General features: G+C 32.8%; 1 protein-coding gene across 9 annotated transcripts in view; it reads right to left on the reverse strand.

The window, feature by feature from the left end:
• The window catches only part of LOC128991635 (syntaxin-binding protein 5-like), a 446,590-nt gene that overhangs the window by 4,533 nt on the left and 415,058 nt on the right, over positions 1 to 26,999 (reverse strand). Inside the window, exons 12-21 of one of the 9 annotated variants that reach the window (XM_054414704.1) lie at positions 26,513 to 26,683; positions 25,997 to 26,101; positions 25,050 to 25,204; positions 24,378 to 24,564; positions 16,451 to 16,484; positions 13,168 to 13,284; positions 12,157 to 12,387; positions 10,717 to 10,929; positions 8,441 to 8,549; positions 5,242 to 5,325 (exon numbers count right to left, since the gene is read on the reverse strand). In XM_054414704.1, coding sequence (XP_054270679.1) covers positions 5,242 to 5,325; positions 8,441 to 8,549; positions 10,717 to 10,929; positions 12,157 to 12,387; positions 13,168 to 13,284; positions 16,451 to 16,484; positions 24,378 to 24,564; positions 25,050 to 25,204; positions 25,997 to 26,101; positions 26,513 to 26,683 — 1,406 coding nt within the window. Of the gene's footprint in view, positions 1 to 5,241; positions 5,326 to 8,440; positions 8,550 to 10,716; positions 10,930 to 12,156; positions 12,388 to 13,167; positions 13,285 to 16,450; positions 16,485 to 17,576; positions 17,797 to 18,701; positions 18,742 to 21,454; positions 22,113 to 24,377; positions 24,565 to 25,049; positions 25,205 to 25,996; positions 26,102 to 26,512; positions 26,684 to 26,999 lie in introns of all 9 variants that reach the window. The other 8 variants (XM_054414702.1, XM_054414701.1, XM_054414703.1 and 5 more) reach the window with 8 other exon arrangements.

Raw genomic sequence — 26,999 nt, forward strand, 5'->3', positions numbered from 1 at the left:
TCTATGTAGCTTTGTAACAGACTTAAGCCAGGATTGTTTATACGACAGATGACGAGAAGGCACAGTAAACTTTTTAATTATAGTTCCTTTTGTGATTGAAATTCAAAAAAATATGTAAAAAATGAGTGAGTTGACTGTATACTTTCTCTTGTAATTTTACACTACAACTACTTGCACACTCTCAAATTACACTCTCAACTACAAAAAAGGGTGAAAAAGTAGGCCTACTCTTTTATTTATACACAAAGTAAAACATTTTATGTTACAACTCGCTACTGACCTAGAACTGTGTAAGATAAGGTTATAAGTTAGTTTCAACAAGGTAAACTTACCGTTCTTTTTTAAGTCAAATTAAACTCAATGCGCTAAATTATCTACATCTAATCAAAATCTTTTTTGTGTATAAAGAAAAAATATTTGATTATATGAAGATTTTTTTCAAGAACCAAAAGTGATGGTATAAAAAGGACAGAAATCGATTTATCTAAATTTAATTTTTGAAGATAATGTTGTATCAAATAAAATTCAATAAGATAACCAAGAATGTATTGCAAAAAAACACAGGCGTAAAAAATAATCGTTATAAAACACTCAAACTGCTTAATAATAATACTCATTACTCATTAAAATAAACTTACACAAAAGCCTGTAAGATTAACAACAATTAAATCGTTAAAACACCTGAAGCAAAAAGCACAAAAACATAAGCACACATGTATATCTGAATACAAAAATTAAACCTGATAAAATCCTGGAAAGTTAACCAGTAAAACATGTAAACAAAGAAATACTCCTGTAAATATACATAATGGATTGATGGTAAAAACACAGAAATACTTTGAACTGACACAAACTAAACAAATTGACTTACTGTAGTTAAATGGCTGAGTCGTCTAGAGGAAAAAAAAACATTTGATATAAATATATATTACGGGACGGTGGGCCATTAGGTGTCTGTGTGTGTGCGTGAGTTTGGAACACCAACAGACGGGGCTAAACTATCCCACATGCTCAGGAGGTATACAGTGCTGCCAGTCCAGTGTTACCAACAGGATTTATCACGTTTCAGTGTTACCAACGTAATTAATTTATCACATTGATCAGTGCTACCATCTTTACAGTCTATCACCTATTTATAACTGCAATATTTAGTTTATTGCATGTTAGCTTGTTTTGTTTTGTTATAGTATCATTTTTATTTCGGTTGTTATTGTTGTTGTTTAAACCGATAAAAAATTTATGATTTAAATCATTTAAGTTTAGAAGGTGTATTCGGTAAGTTACAAAGACAACTTTGAAAAATACAACAAAGAGGATGTTAAAACACAACGTTTGTAGTTTGCAAACATTTCAGTTTTTGCTGTTGTTTTTGTTCCGATGTAGTTTTGTTTTGCTGTAAGCGTCTATAAGCGCAATTTTTAATGCAACATTCAAACAGCTGTGCAATTTGTAGTAATTTGGTTGTACTATTGGTTTTATTGTATGTTTTTAGTTGTGTAACTTTTCTGATTTTAAAACATGCAGACATACTTTTTCTGCAGCAAATCATGCATTAAATTTATTGTTTTACAAAAAATAACCGTAGGGAATTCTTTATTTCCTAAATTTTTCAGATTTTTTTTTATTTTATTACTTGTGACTTTCCACACATTTAATGCATTACTTAATTAGCTTGTTCTGGCTGGTCACTCCCAGTAAAAAAAAACTTATATAAATAGAGACCAGAAGACTTGTAATAATTTCAGTAATTTACTTTTACTTAAAAATGTTGTAAACACTAACCAAAAGTGATTTTTATAAATGGAAAGTTATATAATGTTTTTTACTTTTTAAAAGTTTAACATCCTCTTAAAAACTAAAAGAAAATTGTTGGATAACTTATATGGTGTAAGGTGTGCATTTCTTTACTTCAAAGATTTACTGTTAAAGTATCGTTTGTTTGATTAACACTTTTGCTACCAAACAGAACTTTGATGATTAGGTGAATTAGGTGATAGAGCAATTCAGAAAAACCAAAAGGCAAGAATAAATAACAAATGTGCAATTTTTCATATGCTTATAATTGTTTGTAACCATAATGAGTACACATGGACTATAGCTTGAAACTTGATTAGGCTTATGAGAAAATAATCCTACATTTGAATCAAATTAGATAATATTCGTTTCTAGAGTCTCTATACAAATTTGCAATTATGTCCTAAAAATCTATTATTTTTAAAAAAGGCCAACTTAATTTTTTTATGAGCCGAGTTCCTCATAAATTGTATAAAAATGTATACATTTTCTCGGTACCTAATTGTTTATGAGTAAAATACTCGAGATGTCATATCACCACCACAAAGTTGAGTTGATGAAATGTTGAAATTTTTTTGGAAGCATTAAGTCGGTTTTTTGAAATTTTATAGAATTTCAGTAGCAAAAGTGTTAATGTTTTGTTTTCCTTAAAGTTTAATCTTTTCAGTTTCTATTTAATTTTTTTTTCAACATCCAAAGTCTATTTTATACATTTACTACTTTGATGAGTTTTATCAGTTTATTGAACTATTAATTTAATAAGCACGTTATTAATTACATGGTTATTGAATGTGTTGTTTTATTAAAATGCAAAATCACATTCTTAGACATAAATTTAAACCATCCTCCATGCAAATTGTGGACGATAATTTATGCAGAGCTAATAAAGGCACTATACCATAAAATTATGGGTCGAATTAAAATATCCTTAAATGCAGTTTGTATAAACAATTCAAGATATTTGGATACATTCCATATTCTGTGAAAAGGGAACCATCATGCTTGGGCGATGCGGGACTTTGGCCAGATTTGAACTCTTGCTTATAAGTTATAACTAAATCATTTCAGATTGTCACTATTTAAAAAGTACAGGGTGATTTTTATTCATTATTTGTTATTTTGTCTAGTTAAAAATGTGTGAACCGTTATCAGTAAATTTAATAAATCTCTTAAACATAGTAGGTACTCCATCTAGTAGTATAATATGTCTTAGTTTATTTATTAATTATATTTTATATTTGACGACTGAGAAGTACTGTATGATTGTAACAAATTGTTTCTATTCAGAAAAAAAGTTTCCAAAACAATATCAATAAAATTGAGTTTTTTACTTAAACTTACTACGTCACGACATGGTTTTACTGAACATTTTAATTCTGAAATTGTAACTATTTAGTTTCAAACTGTGAATTTATCTTAAATTATTAACTTACATGAATATTTGAAGTGCTAAATATTATTTTTCTACCTAAATGTCTCCATAAGCTCAACACAGTACACTGTTCTTTGAAAGGGGGTTCTCAATCATTCATTATCTAAAGATATTCTTTACCATCCTGAAAAATGAGTGTTGGGCTCAAAGTGAATGGACAAAGAGCATTAAGAAGCGTGCTCCATCCATGCATAAAGCACCGTTCTATGTCAAAAATCTTAACAACTCTAACGGACAGAGGACAACAAAAATGTCTTTAACACGATCCCTACCGACCGTCACACCCCTCTGTAATTGAGGGATGAGTATAGTTGGTAGCTAATGTGTTAAATTGGTTAAATGTAGTTACAAATTGCTAACTCAAAAACTCACAGGATTATCTCAAACGCAAAAATACCGTAGTTTACACATGTTAAACTAACTAACTTAAATTATTAATATTTAATTAAATATTTTTCAAATTACTTTTATTTATTACTTTATATTATTACCTTTAAGAGCAAAAAAACGTTAATGTTCAATTGATAAATGTATGATAAGCTTTAATGTCCATTAATGTGTATGCCATAAACATATTTTAACACATTTAAAATTAAAAAACATATGAAAAATGTTATTTCTTTAATAATAAATCGTTGTTAAAATAATTTGTATAAATTAAAATTTAAAAGAAAAGTTTATAACAGATTTTGGTCCATCGTACAAGACTACAAAATTTACACAAAAAATAATCCTATTAAATATTATTAGACTGACCAGACGTTATTATACTTTATTACAAGTAAAAAAAAATATGTTTAAGAAGTTTATAAAACTACCCACATACAGTAAAAAATTACATTAAAATGAGACTTTTAGGAGAAACATGTTTAAGTAATCTTAAATCTAGGTAAAGATAAAAAACTACTTGTAAAAATTAAAAAGTCATGCTCATTTGACCAAAAAATGTCCCCAACTATGTCAATTTAAGATGAGGACAACATAACAAATAACAATCATGCAATGATGTCAAAAGCAGGCACAAACCACAACAATGAAAAGCTTTCTTAAACTTAGAGATTGTTGAATATTGAAGTGTTTTGCCATATGATGTGTGTGCTGTGGTGGGGGAAGGTGGTTGAAAGCAGAGTTTAAAACATACATTTGAGTTTCCTCGGTGAAAAATATTTACAGTGAACTGTCTTTTCAGTGTTGAACTACATGCAAAAATAAATTATTCATTTCACCATTTTCCTGAAAATGTAGTTCACTTATCATTTCTTTAAGACGAGACGCACAATTAGCTGGGCATTTAATTTGAATGGTTAAACATTTACAAAATATTTGGCAAGGTTTGGTAGTGCGGAGGCAAATTTGACTGATGAAAACCGTTAGTTGGTACAATTAGTAAAGCGAAAAATAAAATAAAAATAAAAACTTGTAGCAAAATTTTTTAATTCAGTAAATAAAACAATACAACCAATGAATACAGATTAAAAAAAGTAGAACTGAGGCAAAAGAATAATATAATAGAAGTAAAATTGATAAGGATGGTTACAAGTAAATAAAAATGAAGAAAAGACAAAAACTTACAAACCAATTAAGAAGATAATAACATAAATAAATTAAATAACAGCCTAGCAAATAATTTAAACAGTTAGGATAAAATTCAACCAATCATCTTAATCACAGTTGTATGTGTGAGTAAAATCTAAAATAATTGCCGTCACAAAACATACGATTAAATAATTTCTTTTTAAATGGCTAATTGCTTGCATTGGGTGACTCGTTAAATGAAGTCTAAGGTTAGTGTTTCCGTCTGATACCCAGCATAACAAATTTCCCGGCAAGTGAACCGTTTCTCCTGAAAAAGATTTAGTCTCATCATCCATAAAATTGCCGTTGGCGTACAAATCAAAACAGATTTGACCAAACGTTAGGACACTGGGGACCGTATGGCGTATTTTGTTTGGCGTATGTGTATGGTATGTCATGGTATGATAACGGTATGCAGTGTGTGTGTATGGCCCACTTACTGATCTGTGTCCTCATTGACAAACATCTGTTGGCCCCAAATGGACAACATGGGGTCTACAATTCCCTGTTTCCTCGTCTGAAAACTGATCATCAAATTACTCTCAGCTGTGTCAAACTCCACGGAGCAACGTTCAGACTACTTACAACTAACTTGAGTGTACAAAAACAACTTTGGCGTTACACATTGTCCTTGGAAAATGTTTATTTCTACGTTAGTAAAAAACATGTACTTGAGTTATCTGTTACAAAATTACTATGAGAAGAAAAAGAAAAAGACCACAGGTAAATTTCATGTCCGCAGGAACTTTGAAATAGTGATTTGCAAATATTTATGGACAAGCCAATAAATGAATGTATTTTATTTTATATTTTCAACCTAAGGCAAAATTGACACCTTGAAAAATAGAAACACCAGATCTAATATCCCCAACAAATGTTATAAACATGTTACTGACATTAAGTAATTCAGCAGGTGGATCAAGGTTTAAGAAAGATAAATTATTTGAATATTATAAACCTAACCCTTCTAGAAATGGATTATTTTAAGATCTAATAAAAAAATGTATTTAAATAATTATTATGAATAGAACCTGCTTTAAAAATGTTTCTAATTAATGGGTAAAATTGAAAATTCAGAATAATTACAAAATTAAAAAATTACTTGAGACGGCTAAATCCTTACTTTTTCATATGAGTCCTGAAAGTTACATTATTAAATGTACAGTTTACACAAATTAAGTTTATACCAGTCATGCAACCATGCGATTGATTTATAGTCCATTATTAACTTACAAACTAACCTATTATTCTTCGGAGTATTCTGTCGGAGTGTTCAGTCAGTGAACACTGATCTAGAATTGAACCTAGGGTGGATATTTAGTGCACAGTGATTGGGTGCGACATTCGTGGACTCACATTGAGACATAGTACACTCATACAACATTAAACGTGTGAAGGGAATAAGCGGTGTACAACTTAAATTAACCACTTGTGTTTAAAACTCAGAAATAATGTAGTCACTTGTCTATATGCTTGATAGAATTTGTTAGCTGTAAAACAACCGAAATCAAAGGGAAAATAGACTACTATATAAAAAAGATATTTATCAGCCAAAAGGATTTTTGAGGAAGCATTAAAACCATAGTTCTATGTGAAATCTAATACTCTAATCTAAACAGTTGACAAAAACCCTTTTAGATGTTATTATTACACAATTTGTCTGAGCTAAAGTAACATTGATTCTGTCTCACACAATTATTTGCTGTTCAAAGCTAAAAACATTATGCAATGTAACAAAAATCTTATAAGCCTTCACTCTACATATGTTGCAAAAGTATTATAAAACAATTATCCGATCGGAACTTCAACATTTGAATACTTGCTGATGTTTTTTTATTAAGAGTTAGAGTGAAGTCTTAATGCGTTGCCTATAGTACGGCCAAGGCAATTCAGTTGCGTTTTGCGTTTGAGCCTCGTCTAACACTCACAGCCAAACCGCATCGCCAACTAGCCAAGCAGACAGCCTTCTACACAGCCGTTGCACTTCTAGTCTACTCAGCTTTTGCATATCGGCCTTGAAATGTAATCGTGTATCTTCCACCAATCAATATTTAACTGTAATTTCTCAAGGTTGATGAACAATTTAGTTTATCTAACACATATAAGACTCATAAACGTAAAATTGCCACCTAATAATTTACTGTACTATTCTCTAATTAGTTACACTTAAAGCTCATGACAAATAAAAAAAAATCTACTTCTGATAAAAAAAATCTAATCAGCATTTACAAAAAACCAAAGTTATCTAACTACCTCTAATGTTTTATATAATAGTAATAAATATTTCAAACGGTTTTGTAACTGTCTATATTAATCAAATCCATTAACATTGGTAGCTAAACTATCTACTGTACTCTATATTGGAAAGCTTTACCATTATCTATAAATACTAGTATTTTGAGTAAAATTATAATGCTACCAACTTTTTATCTAAACATTTCAGTGAAATATTATAATTACTGTGAATACATGTTTTTTTTATATTTTACAACAAAGAACAAAACTTTTGAGAAGGTTGATTTGTAAGTATCTGTCTCAGAAAAAAAGTATATTACTTTACTGGTAATACTTTAAACCTTTTAATAGTTTACTTCTGTGTGAAAAGTGATTTTAGACAATCTTTTTTAAGTCAATAACTTAATTTAGTAAAACTGTAATTTTACACAAGGCCAAATATACAGTACACTGTAATTACCGTAAGAAAATAAATTGAAAGTTTAGCAAGTAGTACATTTTATTTCAAATTCATTATTTAACAAAATCAGCACATCCCTAATTTTTTCAAAAGCATTGTAAGTATTTTTTGTGAGAATATCTCTGAACATAGAAGAGTCTATTCTGGTATGATAAACACAACTATTGACACTGAACACAAAAAATATATTTCACTGCCAATGATCCAACTGGACCTTCCTAGATTAAAAATGATGTGATGAAATATTCTAATATTTTTGTAAAGTGTAATGTTATGTGTTTCTTTTACCAGCGCATACTCTTTCTCATTCAGGATTTGTTTTTAGAAGGAATAGAGTTTAGGTAGCTTACCTGCAAAAATTAGATTCCAGGGGCTTAATACAATAAAATAACACAAAAAATACCGCTAAAATTTGTTCCTGTGTAGCTCTTCTTCGGATAGTAAAGCAGAACCTTGATAACAAGACTCTCATGGGGATTATAAAATTAGTCTGGTTATCAAGGTTGACTTCTTATTGAGGTTTACAATAACATGTGTTTAGAGGCAAAATAAATTCAATGGGATTTGAAAAATACACTTGTTATCAAGAGTGACTTGTTATCGAGAGTCTTCTTATCGAGGTTTTACTGTAGTTTGAAGAGAATCAACACACATTCAATACATTTCTCTGAAGAAGTCCTACGTGAGGACGAAATATCAGTGTTCTGTTCTGTGTTCTATAATTAATTGTCTATCTATCTATCTATCTATCAGCTCCTGGACTTAAAATTTCTCAAGTAAGGTAGCTAATCTCTATTGTTACCAAAAAAGTTCTTCCCCATTCAGGTAAGCCTACTATCTCAAATTCTTAAAACCTACACCTTTGTGTTCTCCGCAACATCATTAACCTCAAACTGTCTCACTAGCCTTGTTACCAGTTCCAACTAATTGTTTGTGTAGGTTACCTGAGGTCCGGTAGTGGTAGGAAGTCTACGTCTATGAGAGGTCTCAGGCTCGGTAGACTGTAGGCAGTGATGTGACCACTGGAGATGTAGCATACCAAACACACACTGTCTGTTGGCAACAAACATAAACAAAACATTATTTGTAGAAATTAATAAAGGAAAACACTCAAACTGATCGACAAACACTATGGGAACAGGGGTAGGTTATGTTTTATGGGGTAAAAATAGTATTTTATTTTTGGACTCCAAAACATTAACCCTCCGAGTGTCCATAGTTTAGGCCTTAATGTCCACCTATTTTTGGCGCATTTGCAAGGTTTTATTAAAACGGATCTGAGAAGCTTAAAACAATGTTAATTCTACTGTTCTATATACCATTTTGTTTGGAAAATCATGGGCTTCATTATCATACATAAAACATAAGGATTTGTTTAAAAAAAAAATTATTTTGGAAAAATTGAAAAAAAAAATAAGTTCGCTCAATGAAATTGTATAAACTATAGGCCTATAAATATTTGAAAATAGCCACTTTGTTCTAAATTTTAGGGGAATTACAAATATATAGTAATATAAGGAAGTAGATTTGCAAATAAATAAGTTATGGGCAAAAAACAGATTTCAGTACATAGCGTTTAGCTAAGAATGCATAGCCTAACCATAGCTAGGAATCTGGCTGATATTTAACATCAATGTCACTACCAACTTCATCCGGATCGTCAATAAGTCCTTCAACATCACTAATATCATCTTCTAGTGCATTACGTATATCACTACTGTCCATTTTTACCACTAAAAACGACGATATACGTACAAAAACACACAAGTCACCGATGTGAAATAACCAAGTTGTCTAAAACACGAACGTCAGCTGTCTGCTACAATTACGATCGGCTCGGAGAACATAACGCGCTTAGAGACAGACCTCTGGAGAAAGCTTAGAATCTAACGAAAAGAACGTTTTTACCTAACTCAATCCAGTTCAATCCGATTCAGTCAGTCATAGAGCCTTCGCCGTAAACGATGTTCGTGTGTCGAAAAATCGACGCGTGACACTACACAAAGTGTGTCGTGAGTCGATTTTTCGATGAGTGACGCTCGGAGGGTTAAATTTTTAGGGTTAAAATGAGTGCTGTCAATGAATTGTTGTGAGGTGAGAATTTGTTTGAAATAAAGTATGGTTTAAAACTTTGTTTCCACTTTAATCACCCAGGAATGTCAGTGCTGCAAAAAGTTAAATTTATTTATAATAGTCTTTTAATACCTTAGAAACCCACTGAGCAAAAAAATTGTGGGGACCAAGTTTTCATGCATGATTTAGCTAACCAAACTCCTTGAAATTCGGGGAAAATGTTCCAGACGTTCTATAAACGGTAATTTTCAAAGATTTACTCCAATACTTTTATCTGAAATGGTGACCATACGAAGGCAGGTATTTTAAGCCAAGTATGACTGGAGATTAGTGTAGGATGAGTGGCGCGATCTAGTAGTCTTGTTAGTGACTAAGGCCAAATTATTCCTTGGACACAGCTGTTAGTTAATAGCCCATACAGCCAATGGCAACCAAAGGACCTACAGTTTATAGTGGAATTCAAACCACATTTTTGCCTTGTAATTAACAAATTGGTCTAATTTCAGGATAGTACTGCGGATAGTAGTAGTACTCAGTAGTACGAACCTTAATCCACACTAGGGAGTATCACATCTACAGTACATTCCTATAAATATCCACAATTCTATTATTTGGATTACAGGACGACGCCACCATCCACTCGTTTGGACGTTGACTTACTTGTTTGTCAGTCACTACAATAAGCCTACCACCGCGGTCCTTATTATGAATGTTGGTAAGGACATTTTTAAAGTCAATGCATAACTGTCACACTCTGCCTTCCATCATTACTCCTATGCCAAAAAGATCACAAATCTAAAAATCAGAGCCTACCTCGCAGCTGGTGGGATTTGCAATGACATCGCTTATTTAACACTATAATACTGACAAAGTAAAAGAGATATGAGGCGCACACTCCTGTAGCTGGATGCGTACTAAGTGTGGGAATGTAGGCAATTGCACCGCCACAAGCATCGTCGATTTAAAATGTCTCTTACTTTCTGGATGGCCATCGTACAATACAAGATTGGATTGTAACTGAATTCTTGTTCTGAAATTTGTTTCAAAGTAACTACAACCAAGTACTCTTGCAGTGACTGGTTACTTAAACATTGTTGATTCTCACGTCCCAAAGACCAACCCTTCACCACATAAAAATATCTCATACCTTTTAACGAGATGATCTCAGCTTTGACAACAAAGTCTGTGTCGGCGAGTTGTTGCCGGTAGACACAGTTTTGCGAAGGCAGTGCCACCACCCGGGCCTGCTTCTCCGACACCAACACCACAAACTGTCTGTCACACGTCATCTCAGAGCCTCCCAGAGGCGGAGACATCCGGCTGTTGTTTGTACTACTTCTCGTCGGAGTTCCTAGAACATCTGACGTGTTAAATGCACCGATTGTCCTTCTACGCAATAGTGATTGGAATGTCGACAAAATCCAAATGTACAAATAAAGGTTTAAGTCACAAATCTGACACTTCCTAGCGGAAGATAATTAATCAGAGTAGTAAAGGAAAAGATTAGTAAATTTAAAAAAAATTCTGTAAAAATGTGTTACAACAAAAAATACTATTTGTCCTTACACACAGGATTATTTGGGCATACAATGTTAATTTAGACACCAATTCATTGGATCATTCACCAATTAATGACTCAATATAGTCCTTTGGGGAGCCTACAGGACAAGAGGCGAAAAATTCTTCTCGAAAGAGGTTTTATCATCATCATTATTTGATTAATCGTTTTGTGCATCACAATTTAAAAATTATTTTCCTGGGTTATAAAGATCAATACATTCTTTTATTTCTTACAAAATGCTTGTAAAAATATATAGCAGTCAAATACTAAGTCAAATATTAGGATTCATGACTGACTTCAATTTTATATTTACTACTGACACAATTAAAAATAAGTTCTATGTGGCTAAAATATACCTGAAGAAGAGAAGAATGGCAGAAGAAAGGGTAAAAGACAAGATTAAGTAAGTATAAATCATGAAAATATATGAAGAGTGTCATAAAATATAAATACGGCCAGAATAAGTAACAAGGTTTTTTATCTATGACTGCCCTAAAACTCATACTTACCCAGATATTATTTATGTTTTTTTTTTTTTTTTTTTTTTTTTTTGCTATTTAACATCAGTAATTACCACCATTTAAAATTTTCTGATCAGAATTCATTTATTATTTTTAAATCCATAACCAAAATGACATGCTAAGTTTGAATAATATCAACAAAATCGGTCTGAAAATAATAATTATATTGTAACAAGTATGTAATAGCATTTCCTGGATGTTAGAGGAATTGGTTAGTATGAATTCTAGTACATACCCTCCCAGGATATGAGGGGGATAAGTTTTCAATTTAGACATGAATATAAAAAAAAAATTCAAAGTGGATCGTAGACACACCCTGTGTAATCTCCCACCAGCCTGGAAGTATTTGTATCTCAACCTAATCTAATATCAGAAGAGAAAAAAACACTATAAAGAGAAGTAAAAAAATAGATGCCAAACACAGGGTTTACCAACACATACAGGTAAAGTTAAAAAAAGTAGGAAAATTTTCATCACAATTGAAACGGTAACTAAAGATCCTTACTTTGCTTGCCTTCGTCTTTCCAGCTCTCGTAGGAGTAGGGGATGAGAGCTCCGTTGCAGTCTAAGAAGGACATGGTGAGGATGCACCCCTTGAGCCGGAAGATGGTTCCACAGGGTGAGACTGCGACCGGTTGCGACAACCGGGTCTCGCCCGGTGCCGGGACATTCAGCATCACGGTAAGTACGGAGCCGAGACTGGTACCGACCCACAGTGTCGGGAAGGTACTGGCTTCTGTCACAGAGGGCGGAGTTAGTCATGTCCAGAGGTGAATGCTTCATTATGTGAAGTCTCAAGCTTTTAGATAATAGATATTTAGACACACTTTAGCTTGAGTTTGATAAAATTGATAAATTTGATAAATAGTTGTATAGGGGATTGATTAAATTATTTTCCAGAAAATGTAAAAAGTAAAAATTATACTCTGAGTGGTTTTTTAAATTCATTACTGGACCCAGCAGGTTTTCCACCTTTGAGTTTTTCATAAATTGTCGTGGCCAAAAACAGATGGTCTCTGATAAAAAGATCCACGAGAACACTCCATTACTTTAATTCTAGACTCATATTAAGGCTCTTTGAACTCCATAGATTATTTAGTGATTTAGTTTTGCTTTTTTGTCGAGTTGTTTCCTTATCTTATGAATATAAAAACTCCGATCCGATGTTGCCAATGTATGTTTTTCCTATGTGTAGTGAGTGATATTGTGCTGTATGACTGGCTGGGTAGCTGGTTATACAGTAGTGCTCGCCTAGCAATCAAAAGATTACCGGATCAAACCTGAGAAAAGTTAACAGCTTTTTGATGGTTCAAAGACTCAGCTGATAATTGAGCTTAAAATAAATGATCCTGGCAAATCAAACAGCTGATCTTGGACAGTAAAAAAACTACACATCATCTCACTATTCTACACTCATCCTTCACTCATATTTGGGTTTAAATACGCACCTAGATGACGTGTCCCTGTCAATTAATAGTGTTAATGAGAATAATACTGATAATTGACTTTGACCCACCTGACTTTTTCGTGTAGGAATCAGCAAAAGAGAGGCACTGGATAGCTTCGGAACTTATGTTCTCTAGACTTGACATGCTGGAGCTCCGAGATCGAGAAAAAGAACTGTCCAGCTTGTCTGTCATAACAGAATTATCAATTAGAACAAGTCGAGGAGAAACCATAATATGCAACTACGCTTAAAAGTTATCTACCAACTTATCTTCATAAAACTTGTCTACTTTAAGGAAATATCCAGCTTAACTTTCCTAAGCAGGCCAAAATGTTAACTACTTTGGTAAATCAAATAAAATTTTGAAAATATTAAAAAATTTGTTTTACATTAGTCTGGCTTTGACATAATCCTTTTTATAGTAAAATAATTTAATAGGTATTGAATTTTTCTTCTATCTTAAGCTGATAAACATTTTATAATATGCTTTCATTTATATATTTAGGAAGTTAGGTACATAACTGAAATTTCTGAAAATATAGTACCGGTATGTTAAAACCACAAAATATCTAGTTTTGTACCCATTTACTTTCATGGCACTTTTGTATTTTTTGTGTGCCTTAAACAGGTTTTAAAACATTTCATTTTGTAAACTTTTGTATTTTAAAACAGCACGTCATGACCACATATATGAAATCTACAGTTTATAAAATACAACCCTTTTACTTTGGATGAAGAATTCCTAGGCAGCTTAGAAAGAAACATGTTTGACACGTTATCCAATCAAGAAACAAGTTATAAACATATTTAACAAATCCACCCATTTCAATTTGTTGTGTAATTTAATTGGTTTTGAATTTATTATTAGGTATTCCATAAAATCATTATTGGCATACATTTATGAGCAAATTTATCACAAAAATAAGATTTAAATTATTATTAAATTATCTGATTGTTAAAAATACAAGTTGATTAATTGTTAGTGTGTTGTTAGGTTGGTAGCAAGCAAGGCGGTACAGGCACTTACATGCTCATTCGTGTTACAGACGACATACTTTAATCTGCTAATATTCATTCCATCCTTAGAACGGGATCGATATAGTAATGACTTATGATTCATGCATACAAAATATGTTTATGATGACAAAATTTAATTGGTGAATACTTTTTGAGTAGACAGGAATTTATTTGCTGTTTACAGACAAATGTTTGCTCATACACTTCATTGCAAGTCATGGTTCAATGTTAAAAATACAAAAATGTATGATAATGATAAAATGAATATCGTTCCAATATATCCAGTACCAGTAGTTGGAACACCTCCTAGACATGTCATAGCTTTTCAGTTTTCTTCTAAAATTATTGTGTTCTTAGAGAAATTTGAGTTTTAAAGAAAAGGTTTACTTTTACAGAAACCCCAATACTAAAAAGAAAAACACATTACCAAGTAAATATACCTATAATTTGTTTCTTGGTAGAGCTGGAAATTAATCAAACACAAACATCAAGATTGTAAACACAAGCTAAAGCTTGTTTAAAGCCATTAATCATAAACAGTTAAAGAACCACAAAAACACATAATAAATCTAAAAAAAACATGAAATCTTTAATGAAAGATAAAATCTCCCGAAATGCAAAATGGTATTAATGTAAATGTAAATATACCAATGAGAATTACTTTATACTAAACATTTAAAATTTAAAATGAAGCAGAGCAGTAGCAGTTGTAGCCGAGCCAATAGTGATGAGCAAATGTCTGTTCGACTCTAGTTGTAAGCAGAGCGTGCGAAACAGAGAAACAAAGACGAGAACAAGAATAGAGCGAGAGACGCATGCGAGAACATTGAAAGCAAGCAGAAGGACGGAGAGGGAAAAGTGAAAGAGAAACAAAGTGGTATAAAACTAAACTGTAATAAAAATTAGTAAACACGAGACATCGTTTGAAAATGTTGACAACAAAAATGAACTCAGTGAAAAATATGAGAAGTGTATTGTGAAAATAAAAAGTTGAGTATTGATTCAGAATCTATAACCCTTCCAACACCTAAGGCTAGACTAAGAATAATGTAAGACTAGATACCGATAATGTATTCATCTACACTGTCAGTCTCAGATGTGTATAGATTAATTGTTCTTCAAACTAAATTTAACATTAACTGGGCTGTAAGATCCATTAGAAAAGCATTTAAATTCCACTAAATTCACAATTTTTTAGAGGTTTTCACAAATTGCAGCTTCACATTCTTTAGAATTCACTGGAAAAATTTATTTATCTTCTCAATTTTTAACTGTAAACAATTTTTTATCAAAGAAAATAGTTTAGGTAACATCTGAAACGAAAATGTTATAGTAATTTACAATACTAATATTGTCTATGCATTGGAATATAAGTTTAAAAAAAACTACACGATTTTGGAACGGGGACAATTTTGTAAAATTGTTTTGTTTGTACAGTACGTAGTATTAACAAACCTAAAAATCCCGTAAAAATATGATTTCATTGTTTCAACCCATATACTAATGCAAAGGTTTCTAAGAATATTGTTAAATCGTTTATACACATATCTATTCTATGAAAAATGTGATACAGGTGTTGTAATACCTTTAGTTCAATTCTCTTCAAAAGGCAGTGTATGAAAAAAATGAAGACAAAAAAATTTCAAAAATCAAAACTGATTGCTTCAGTAACTTGAATGTAAATTGGTACTGAGCTGTAGGAACACAAAGTATTTCAATCTATTGACATAAACAATTATTTGTAAACTTATAAACCAATGGGTCTTTAAAATTTTAATAAACTCTATAATGAATGCTTAAGATTATATCTGATCAACTACAAGCAGGATCTTTTTATGAGAAACCTATTAAAAAAAACTATTTCATGAATAGTACCAAGGCTGGAAACTCTACGACTTGGCATCATAATATAAACACTTTTTGTTATACTTAAACTTATATTGTAAAAATTTACAGGATAGTAACAGTCAAACCGTTATTATCAGGTCATCTCGAAGTATCTCCTATCTTTTATATGTATACTATATACAATGTTTTAAATGTTTACAGTATAAACATGGACGTATCAAAAAGTGTTAGACATAATTGAATATCCATCACAGTGACAGCTCATAAAATGTTAATAAAAAAAGTCATATTTTTCCATTAACTAAAACCTTTTTGTAAATCTTTTCCACTCCAAACAAATAAAAAGATCCTGCCGGCTACCTGCAAATTATGCAAGAACTACTTATCGCTACGGGTAGATTCTGAATCAGTGAAGGTATACAGCAGGCTCATACTCTACATAGACATAGCAAGATAGCAAAATGACAAGTTTTGGATAGTACGTCACCCATTGAAATAAACACGTTGTTATCGGCTCCATGCTGCACGAGAGACATAAACCATAGATAGATATGTTGCCACAAACATAGGAAGACGTTGCAACAACTAGACTCAACAGGTCTTGGAGGTTATGTGTGTGTTTGAACAGGCCGATCGTGATCTGCCTGCGTGTAACCATTGTTTAGATTTCTGGCCAATAACTGCTGCTGCGCGCTACGTTAGACGGAGACTACGCAAACATGACACTTACAAATTGTACGGTGACAAGGTGGCAAAGCGCGTGAATCAATGCAGCTCTATAAGAATTTTGAGATATAGGCTACTTATTTGGCTGCTTTAAATTTACCATTTGAATGTTGAATGCTACATTTCAAGGTAAATACCTACAAAATAAAACAAAAAAACATATGCAACGTAACAAATTGATGTGTTTGTACATTTCAGCACTAAGCCGATTAGCTTGCAGGCAAACTATTTAAATATTTTCAAAGTAAAAAAAATGTAGGCCTACTGAAAAATGTGCTCAACTAAACCTTTTTACACTATTTTACAATCATTCATGAATTAATTTGTTTTGTATCGTTAAGTTAGAGCAAATAGTATAAAAATAGTCCAATAGCTAAAATAGCTAATATAGCTAAAATTTTCCCAAAAATGTATAAGGAAACTAAACAGGAATAAACAGTTGTTTCTAATGGACCATTTATATACGGTTTAGGTGTGGTGTATTTTTTTGCTACAGTATAATTTATTTATTATAATCCATGAATTATTAATAATAATTTGGAATTAGGTTATTACTTTATTTGGAAGAACAAATAAGAACAATCAAAATGAAAAATGATACTTTAAAAAATCGTTTTAAGATAGTTTTATGTATTAAAATTTAGGTTGTTGTACAAAATCACTGTGTATGAAAACTATTATTTCATCCTGTGAGTGTCACACTCCAATACCAAACTACCACTCTGAACCACACACACCAACTACGAATGCAAAGCGCAGTGGAGACAATTTGCAAGTGTCACAAAACTCAATGTAAACCCAAACGAAAATACTACGAACTGAAATGAAACGAAAACAAAATCGGAGACCACAGAAATACTACGACCATGGACAGGTGACTGTACTACCAAAACTGCAATACTGTCGAGTCGAGAGTAGGTTGGTTTTGTCGAGATGGGGCCGCGGCGGGGGTAGCAAGCCATCATCGGAGTAGGATACGGTGCTCAAGCATTTCTGGAGCTTGCGGCTGGTACCTTGCGACTTTGAGCGGCGTACGGGCTCAGGCACGGCACGCCGCGCGGGCGATCCACTCAGCTTGCCCGTCGGCGACACACACACCCCGTTAATCTGACAGACACGGCGTACACGGACATTGTTCACTACTCTCATTTACTTACTGATCACAAGGTACAAATGGATGACATAACAGAACACATGATGACTTTATAAATAACTATGTAAAAAACAAGTTTGAATATACGTAAAGTGGACTTTTCAGTAACAAAGATGTGAATCATATATTGAAGAGTACATTTTTGAGAGCTCATTGCATCTACAATCTATTGGGAAATTGTTTGTAGCAATTTCATGAATATAAAAAAATTCTACTTGGTGATACCTCTGACTACTCGTTTTTACTATGGTAAAATATTAAACCAACACCTTTCAAACATAATATGACCTAAGCTTTTTCTAAGCTACTATTACTAGACCAAAATATATTTTAGATAAAAAATAGAAATTTAGCATTACCAGTTTAAGTGATTGGTCAACAAAAGTTGGAAATAGGAAATGATTATTTTATAAAAAAAAAAATACGTAGGAAAATACATATACGTGTTAGAAAAGTCCACTAATTAATTGATTATGAAATTAAAATGATTTAAAATTAAAAGACACTACATGGCTATTTATAAAATTATATGACAGTCTTTTAATGTATTTAATAATTTGCATCAACTCCTCAAACTTTCTTAGTCTTCATCTTGACATCTTAAATTTCATTTATGGGTTATCAGAATGGTATACACACTTACAACTTTTTCTATTATAATAGATTGAATAGTAAACAATGCCCAGTGTAGCTATAGGATGGGGATGGTTGGAGCTGGGCACACAAGTACGGTGTTACTATGGACAGATTACGGGGAGGTTGTGGGTTAGGTTAGGTTAGTCACACGGGACTATAAGCCACTGTTACGTTTCAGCCCACTACGGACTCTAGATTCTAAACATACACTGAGAATAAATACCGAATAAATATTTAAGGCAGCTTTGGTCTCCATCTGAATCCTTGAAAAAATCAAAAAAAATTATACAATAATTAAACATATTGTTATGGCATATAGTAAACAATTGGAAAAACATTGTTAATGAGCGAAGAGAAACAAATTGGGTTGGCTGGGAGTTGAATGCACCTAGATCTACTTTTAATTTTGCTTTGTTTTAGACGATAAACTTAAAGTCAATATTAAAATATATTATCCAAACATTAAGAATGAATTTAACATTTGACAAAAAAAAACAAGGTAAAGGAGGGGATACAGAATTGATCATCTTAATCGGTGTTTGAGGAGGGTTAAATTAATTGGCCACTTCTAATAATAATCTTGCTATTTCAATTTATGACGGTAAAAAGCTAAACCAATGGTGCCAAGGTTAAGAACTTGCAGATAAAAAAATGAAATGAAACTATAGAAAGTGTATGCTCTTTCAATAATTATTGGTATTACGATTGTTACAGTATTAAAGTAAATGTCAAGTCCAGTATAGATTAAAATTTCAAACACTGATTCTTAAACCCTCCATCGGTTGACAGACCTTTGGTTACCAAAGTTCAAAACATTCAACACTTTGTTTGTAATAATAAATTGCAAATGAAATAAAAGATGTAAAATTAAATCGTCCCAACATTTGTTTTTTACATAAAAAAGGCATTCTAAAATTATTGTTTCATTCATTACGCCCTACTGGCACATTCAACATCAATAGGAATATCAGGAAAAAAGGAACAAGCAGTTATTAAAGCACTGGGCCTGAAAAAAGTCAAATGTTAGTACAATATATACACACAACACACACTGCACACTCATTGTACGGACTATTCTATGTACACCGTCTATGGTTGGTTTTGTCTCTAACAACGTTGTCCTTTCGTTGATGTAGGATGAACAACTAAAGAAAAATGCAAACAAAATATAATAAACGTAAAATTAAAACTTGGGAACAGGTTTGGACGATTGACTACAGGACGAGGTTCTACGGGAGTCTATGCTAGTTACCGCCAAATATCAGGTAGCAATGGACCAATCAGGCACGAGCCGCTGGCAAAACAAGTCTAGACCCATTTGCATCCGTCAAATACATTTTCCTACTCGCTAATATAATTTCTTAAAGTTGAACGTTTACACAAATTAAATCAAAGAAGAAAGAAAAAAAATTGCCTTACTTAGTAGAGGGCAGAGAGAAGACAAAAGTAGGCATATTAATGCAGCTTTTTGGGTGTTGAGATTGGTTTTATGATTAAGTTATCATGGAATGGAAGTTTTTATGGTTTGAATGGAATTTACAGTGAAAGAATACACAGCAGTTATGATGGAAAATATAAATTGTGAATTTATACAGAAATAGGAAGGGAGTCACAAAGAAGTTTTATTCTTAGTATTTTTACTATTCTTATCTGCATCTTTTTAATCAAACTAAATATTTTGAAATTGTCGTATAAAAGTTTTTACCCTTTAACACATTCTCTACCAGGTGACACAATGCCACTTATAAGAGTGTGACAGGTGCTAAGAAATGTGTTTAATCGCCTCGGTAAAAAAAAAAAATTGTAACCAGAAACGTCTTAAATAAATAAAGACGAAAATAAAGGTCAATACTGAAGTTAAAGTTTGGAAAAGACATAGCTTCATAGAGGAGCAAGATATACAAAATAACACATTTTTTCAGCTGTATGGATAGATTATATCATTGTCAAACTACTTTGGTTTAACAGAATAGCATTAATAAGTACTTTCAATTCTAAATTCGCCTTCAACTGACAAAATATATCCATCTTATTTTTGAACAAAGACACACAAACTAATCCAGCTCACAGAGGAATAATTTGTTTAAATTACTTACAACGGATGCAAATGAGTTCTAATCTATTTTAATCTACCACAAAAACTACTTAAATATTAATATTGAAATATCTATAGTAAAATCTTAAAATCAAATGCAAGTTTATCAAAAAAGGGATAGAAAACACTAACAATTAGATTGTACCATGGGTTGTAAGTATTTGGAAAGTATTAAAATACAGTGAGGTTAACGATTGAATACAAAAATGATGACAATAGATGAAGAAGTGAAAAGCCAAAGACCAGTAAAATAGTTTCTACACCCAACAAAGATTTTAATAATCTTAATTTTAGCTAAATAATTAATCAAATTTTTACCAACTACAAAACATTGATTATGTGCACTGATTTTTTTGGATGGTCTATTTAACGTATTATAAGCAGGAGAAAAGTTATTGCAACCTTAAAAATATACCATAACTATGGTTGAAATACAAGCATCAGTAAGTAAGTTTGTGAAGGTAAGTTGAGTAATTTCAATTTCTACATAAAGTACAAGATTGAAAAATCACTTTGAACTCCAATCAACCACAAAGCAATGTAATACAAATTATTAATCAAAGAACTGCAGTCAAATAATATCGTTTTGTAGCTTTTACAGTATATTTTTTATAACATTCTGAATAAAATCAATGATTACGCATCCAAAATACAGTACAATAGGTAAATGGTCAAAGCTCACTGTGTTTACAGTGAGTTGTGTTCGAAAAAGGTTCTTCGACCATGCATTCCTCATTGATAGTGAGATCGGTGCTTGGTGAGTTCAAATGAAGTGAAAATTTGTGGTTAACCGAATCAGATTTAGTAAAATCCACCCGAAACCAAGCACAGAACATTCCAAATAACCAGATAAAAGAAAGTGCGTAATGTTTGTGACTTACTGATCTTACGTTTGATGTTTCCGAACGCTTGGTTATTGTGGTTGGACAGTTTCATGGCCTCCTTGCGTCGCAGGTCGCGCAGGCCTTGTTGATTGCTGTACTTGATATTGGGCACAGATAACAGTCTCGTGTCACTCCTATTGGGAGTCTTCTGATCTACTGACACCCTCTTTCTGTCCTTTCTCGGGGGTCTGATCGGTTTACCCTGGTGGTCGAACAGTTGCAGTTCCGTAGGTCTCACGGCACTACCCCCCTCCACCACATCCTCGGACTCCGCCTCCTTGATGAGTACTATAGAAGGCAAGTCCTCACTCTCCGGCTCCGGACTGTTGGGGTACTCGGGGGAATTACTCCCCGAATTCTCTGCTGGGGAAACCGCATTCGAACCGGAGTAAAAAACGGAATTTCTCTTCCCTGTTTTTTCTGGAGGCGCGGAAAAAGTGTGTTTCAGTTTCATGTCTACTCGGCTCAACTGTTTTTTCAGACTGAAACCCTTCCACGAGGAACTACTTCTGCGGTCCTTGGACGGATGGTCTGCTTCGTCTAGACAGAAAGCGTCCTCCGCAGTCTCGACGTCTGTGTCCGGGTTGGGTGAGACTTGAGCCGAGTACAGCCCGGGACTGATGACCAATCTGTCCAGCTCCTCATAGTCTATGACCTTCGGAATAACAACATCTACTCATGCGGTTCACTCAGGAGGGAACAGGGTAGAAAATCAATAACAAATCAAACAGAATGTACTGCAACACACATAAGTAAATCCATGTCCTCCACAATATTGATTTGGTATAGTCTAAAAATACTTTTTGTATTTTGAAAAAAAAATTCTTGATTCTTGATATCATGTAAAATAAAATTGGATCATTTTGAGTAATAAGATTTATAGCGTAATAGAGCATAGGTTTGCAAAAATATTCCATAAGATATATTTTTTTCAACCAATATTTGGATTCAAATTGAGATTTTTTTTCACAGAAAAGATTTTAAAACATCTAAGGGAAAACTATTATGTAATTTAGATTTTCCTATATAATTGGAAAGAATGTAACTTTGTTTTAATTATTACTGAAGGAAATATAAAATTTTTCAGCATTGATGATTAACTCAAGTCTGCAATCGATTAAATAACAAAAAGATTATATTAAGATGGAAAATTATTACTGACTACTGAGATACATGTGAGTTCAGTCTATACTAATTCAACTGTTCAAAAATGGTTTATGCAAGACATTTTTGAAATATTTAAATATATTTGTGATTTCTAGGCATCAAAAAATTATTGCACAGTTTTGACTACGAGCCGAAGAAAAAAATGAGGTAGGTAAACTACACAAACTACTTTAAGTACGGTACTGAAAAACATGTCTCATCAATTATTGGAATGAAATTTCTTCAGAGAACAATTACAAATAATTCCTTTGAACGTTAGTAGCACTAAATTGCTAACAGCGAAGCAGCAAAATGACTCCACTATTCTACAACTAAATGTGTTAGAAGACTAGCAAAGTTAGAACAAGTGATTTTGTTTATATACTGTACAGGCAAACAAGTTTACACGTTTTGACAATATTTCAAACATTTTGTAACCAATCATCTGCCAATTCCGTTTTCTTTCTTTGTAAAACTAATAGGTAAGCAAATTTCCTGATGAAAATTCTTAGTTAAACTGCACAGTTATGATAATATTGTGAGGATTATTTCACTATGTATTACTAAATGTATTACTAAAATGATAATCAGAAACAAGGGAGAAAAATACAAAAATAAGAAAATAAGTAAAATAGCTAACTTAATTTAACCACTGAACAGAATGTGTAATGACTTTTGTGTGTGTTTGTTTTATGTAGTATATTTATATTTTGATAACTGTTGTTTTTTTTCTTGCTATTTGATCTATTAAGTCTTAAAAATATAAACTGCATCTCAAAAAATTTGTTATGTACAAATGAATGTGCGACTGCTTCAAAAGTGTTGTAACTGGTTATTAGCTTTTAATAAAACAACAAAATTTAGACTACAAACAAAACTTTAAATAATTAAAATAGCCTACTGAAATAATCTACACCAAATTTAAAAAAATGTTACAACAATTTTGAGTTTGTGTGTTGAGTGTGTTTAATGACAAAATATTTCTTCAAGAAAGCAGGATAGGTAGAACAAAACCTTGGTAAAAATGATTAAAATACGCACTCCTAAAATTTTTAAACATATATTAAAGAGCTAAAAGAGATATACAATCTGCTGTTCCAAAAAAATATTAAAATGTCTTGTTGTTATGTTGGAAAGTTGTTGTTACATGGAAGACAACAAGCTCAAGAAGTCAAGTGTATTTGGTATTCAAATTTAAAAACGACTTTATAATGGTTGAAAAACCATTTTATAGACAAAACTCAAATCAATTGTAGACTAAAATAAAGACCATAGTTGAATTGAAAATTGAACCACCAACAAAAAGTGTGCCACAAACTTTTGTCGCGCCAAACAGAAAGTAAAATTTATTTTACACATTACATCTTCAATGTCACATCAACTATTACAATAACAAGAACTAAAAAGGAAAACAAATAATTTTAAAAAGTTGCACAACCTGAGAGTTGCTTTATTCAACTACGTTCTTTAATAATAAAGAATTGGCTACAGCTGGTCCATATAGATGATATGTAAATTTCGGTATAAGAAATTCAATGCAATTTAATAAATGTTAGTAAACTATTTGTGTAGTAAAACTTTCATAGCCAGCTTACAAGAGTGCAAACATTCAAAATTTACCTTACAAGAAAACAGTTATAGCAAAAATAGTATTACGAATGTTCAGTCAATTCTACAAATTAAAAATCTATTTAGTGAGCTGTTAGCCTACTTTACGACTACCCTGCTTTCTTGCACTACCTTACGAAGGCTCTGAGGCTGGGCGACAAGTTACCTGGTCGATGCTCGGTGATCGACACCGCTCTCCGTCGCCCTCGCAGAGAGGGTTACGTTTAGGCGACCGCGGCACTCGTTGGTACGGATCCGCGTTGCCGTACAGGTCTGGTGTGCCGATGCTCAGAAGGCAACACTTTTGGACGATATCCACAACCACCAAGCCCACTTCATTGCCGTACGCCATCCTGCCAACAAACATGCCCGGAGATTAGCGAAAGTTAGTATTACAATTCACTTTTGAATACTGAAGAAGATACCCCATCTGTTGTCAGGTTTTAACTTAAACACAACACAGTTTAAAGAGCCATCCATGGAGTATTACAGTAATAATAGAAGGCATACAAATCACTTGAATTCTGTACAATTTTTGGGAGAAGGTTGAAAAGCTTTCATCCGATTTAGCAGTTTCTCTTTATGGTCAGTACCAGATGGTGTATCTGTTGTGATAGCTTTTCTTGTGTTACACATTTGTGTTTCTTCTGGTTTAGCAGGATTGTGAGACAAAGCAGACTACTTTCAAGTATACAATACAACAATACAGTTTCTTCATCTTCAGTTTAGGAAAAGTATTTAGGAAAAGCAGAATTTTCCTGAATTGAATATGAATTCTGTACAACTGCTATAGTAAATAATGTGGATTATTTGATTGTGTAACAGTATGGATACTCACAGTCCATATGAAGAATTGATACACAGGGCTGTTATGCTGCTGGGAGAGTCTCCGTTGGCAACAGGGGTGATACACACCAGGTGTGCTTGGAATCCCGGCGGCTTCTTGATAGGGCCTGGCTTGACTTTCACAGGTAGTGTGTACTCCAGGGATGACTGCAGAGACAGATAGCATGCAAGAAAATAATATAGATCCATTTCACAACATTAACTAATTTTACATAAATGTTTTGAGGAAAAACAAAGAAATTCATCAACATTATAGTAGACAAGTTTTTCAAACTTCTCCAGGTCTGGAATCTGATTCCATCCTGAGGAGAAATATTCTGACCTAATTTCAAATCCTAGAACCTGGGCTCTAGCCCAGAACCATTTGCATACTTCTGGCTAAACCTAGAGGATTGCCAAATTATCACTTATACAAACTCCGAACTGGTGATAAGCGGTATTTGAACTCCATGATGTTGGGAGCCCAAGACCCACACTCTAACCACTAGACCAGCTTGCTACCAAAAGAGAAAGTACTTTAAACATAATAAGATTAGTACACATAAACACAATCAGTAGACCAATCACTTCAACCACAATCTTGTAGACATAGACATGTCGGTGTCTATTGTGTTTGCCTACCCCCTTTTTGTAGGTACTATTTTCTCCAGAACTTGTTTTTTTCTCCTTGTTTTGATAACTAACTGCACATTTGCATGATTATTTTTGATTTTTAAGTTTTTTGGGTTAATCTTAGTGTTGTGATTAAAATACTTTTTCACCTCAGGATGAAATCAGATTTGTATCCTGAAATGCTGTGAAAACTGTTTTTTAGTAGTGACAGAAAATGTCTCCAATAATTTTTCAAATGGAATGAGAGTTTAATATTAATTCTACTTGGATGTTATGTATGCATTAGCTCTTACCCATGTCTTTTTAAGGTTTTCTGTATTGACTCACCTTCTTATTGTCCGGGTCAGTGAGGCTAGGTTTGGGCGGGTATTCACATTCGGGTGAGACTTCGGGTTCCTCACTGACTTCGTAGACTACAGGAATCTCCAGTGTCTGCGTACAAGAACACAGCTTCAAAGATCAAAACTCCGACTACTTAAGCAGATAGGTAATGAGTGGAAAAAGAATATTTGAATATTGGAATATCAATAAACATTCATGGCACAAGTGAGTTCTTTTGTGTGGTGAATTACCAGGTGAATCTATGATCTGACACTTGGAAACGATTCCTTGGGTACCTACTTCAGTTAATCTATGAGTTAAAAGATACATCATATGACACCTTCTTATGTAATCCTTGACTATTAAATGAAACAGTTATTGTCATTGTCTTACAAAAAACCATGTTTATTAAATAAATTTTTTGAATTTCAATTGATCAATTTCAATTGATCAATTTTATGATCTAATCCAGAAATCATTGACAAAATCTTTTACTGCTTATAAACTAGAAAAAACACTCACACACGTGTCGCCGACAGACTCCAGTTTGCGGAACTTGAACAGTATGACGTAGCTGCTGGCTCCGGCGATGCACAGCTTACGACTCTCGGGGCACAGCGAGATGAGTTGTATCGCAAACGGGTCCTCCTCTGCCGACCCATCCACCGACTTTGTCCGGGGCTTCTCAAACACCTTTCACAACAATCAAAATTAATTTCCTACTCCTTGTCATTGATTATTATGATAAAATATGCATTTATCTTACCAGCCAGACCATAAGCACGAAAACTATGCCTATTTTTCTTGTGCCACTGTGCATTTTTCCCCATTCAGATAAGCCAAATAACAAAAATCCTGTTTACAGTATGGTCAACTTTAAATATTAGAGATACCAGTGAAAGTTAAAGATTTTTGAGATTTGTGATAAAAAATATATGAATTGTAAGGAATAATTCATGGCTTGCAAGATGAAGGGCATAAGTACAGGCTTACCATCCCAGTCAGCATA

The sequence above is a fragment of the Macrosteles quadrilineatus genome, unplaced genomic scaffold, assembly GCF_028750875.1.
Source record: "Macrosteles quadrilineatus isolate MER2022 unplaced genomic scaffold, UCM_ALF_1.0 Scaffold_4__1_contigs__length_99947679, whole genome shotgun sequence".
Lineage (NCBI taxonomy): Eukaryota > Metazoa > Arthropoda > Insecta > Hemiptera > Cicadellidae > Macrosteles > Macrosteles quadrilineatus.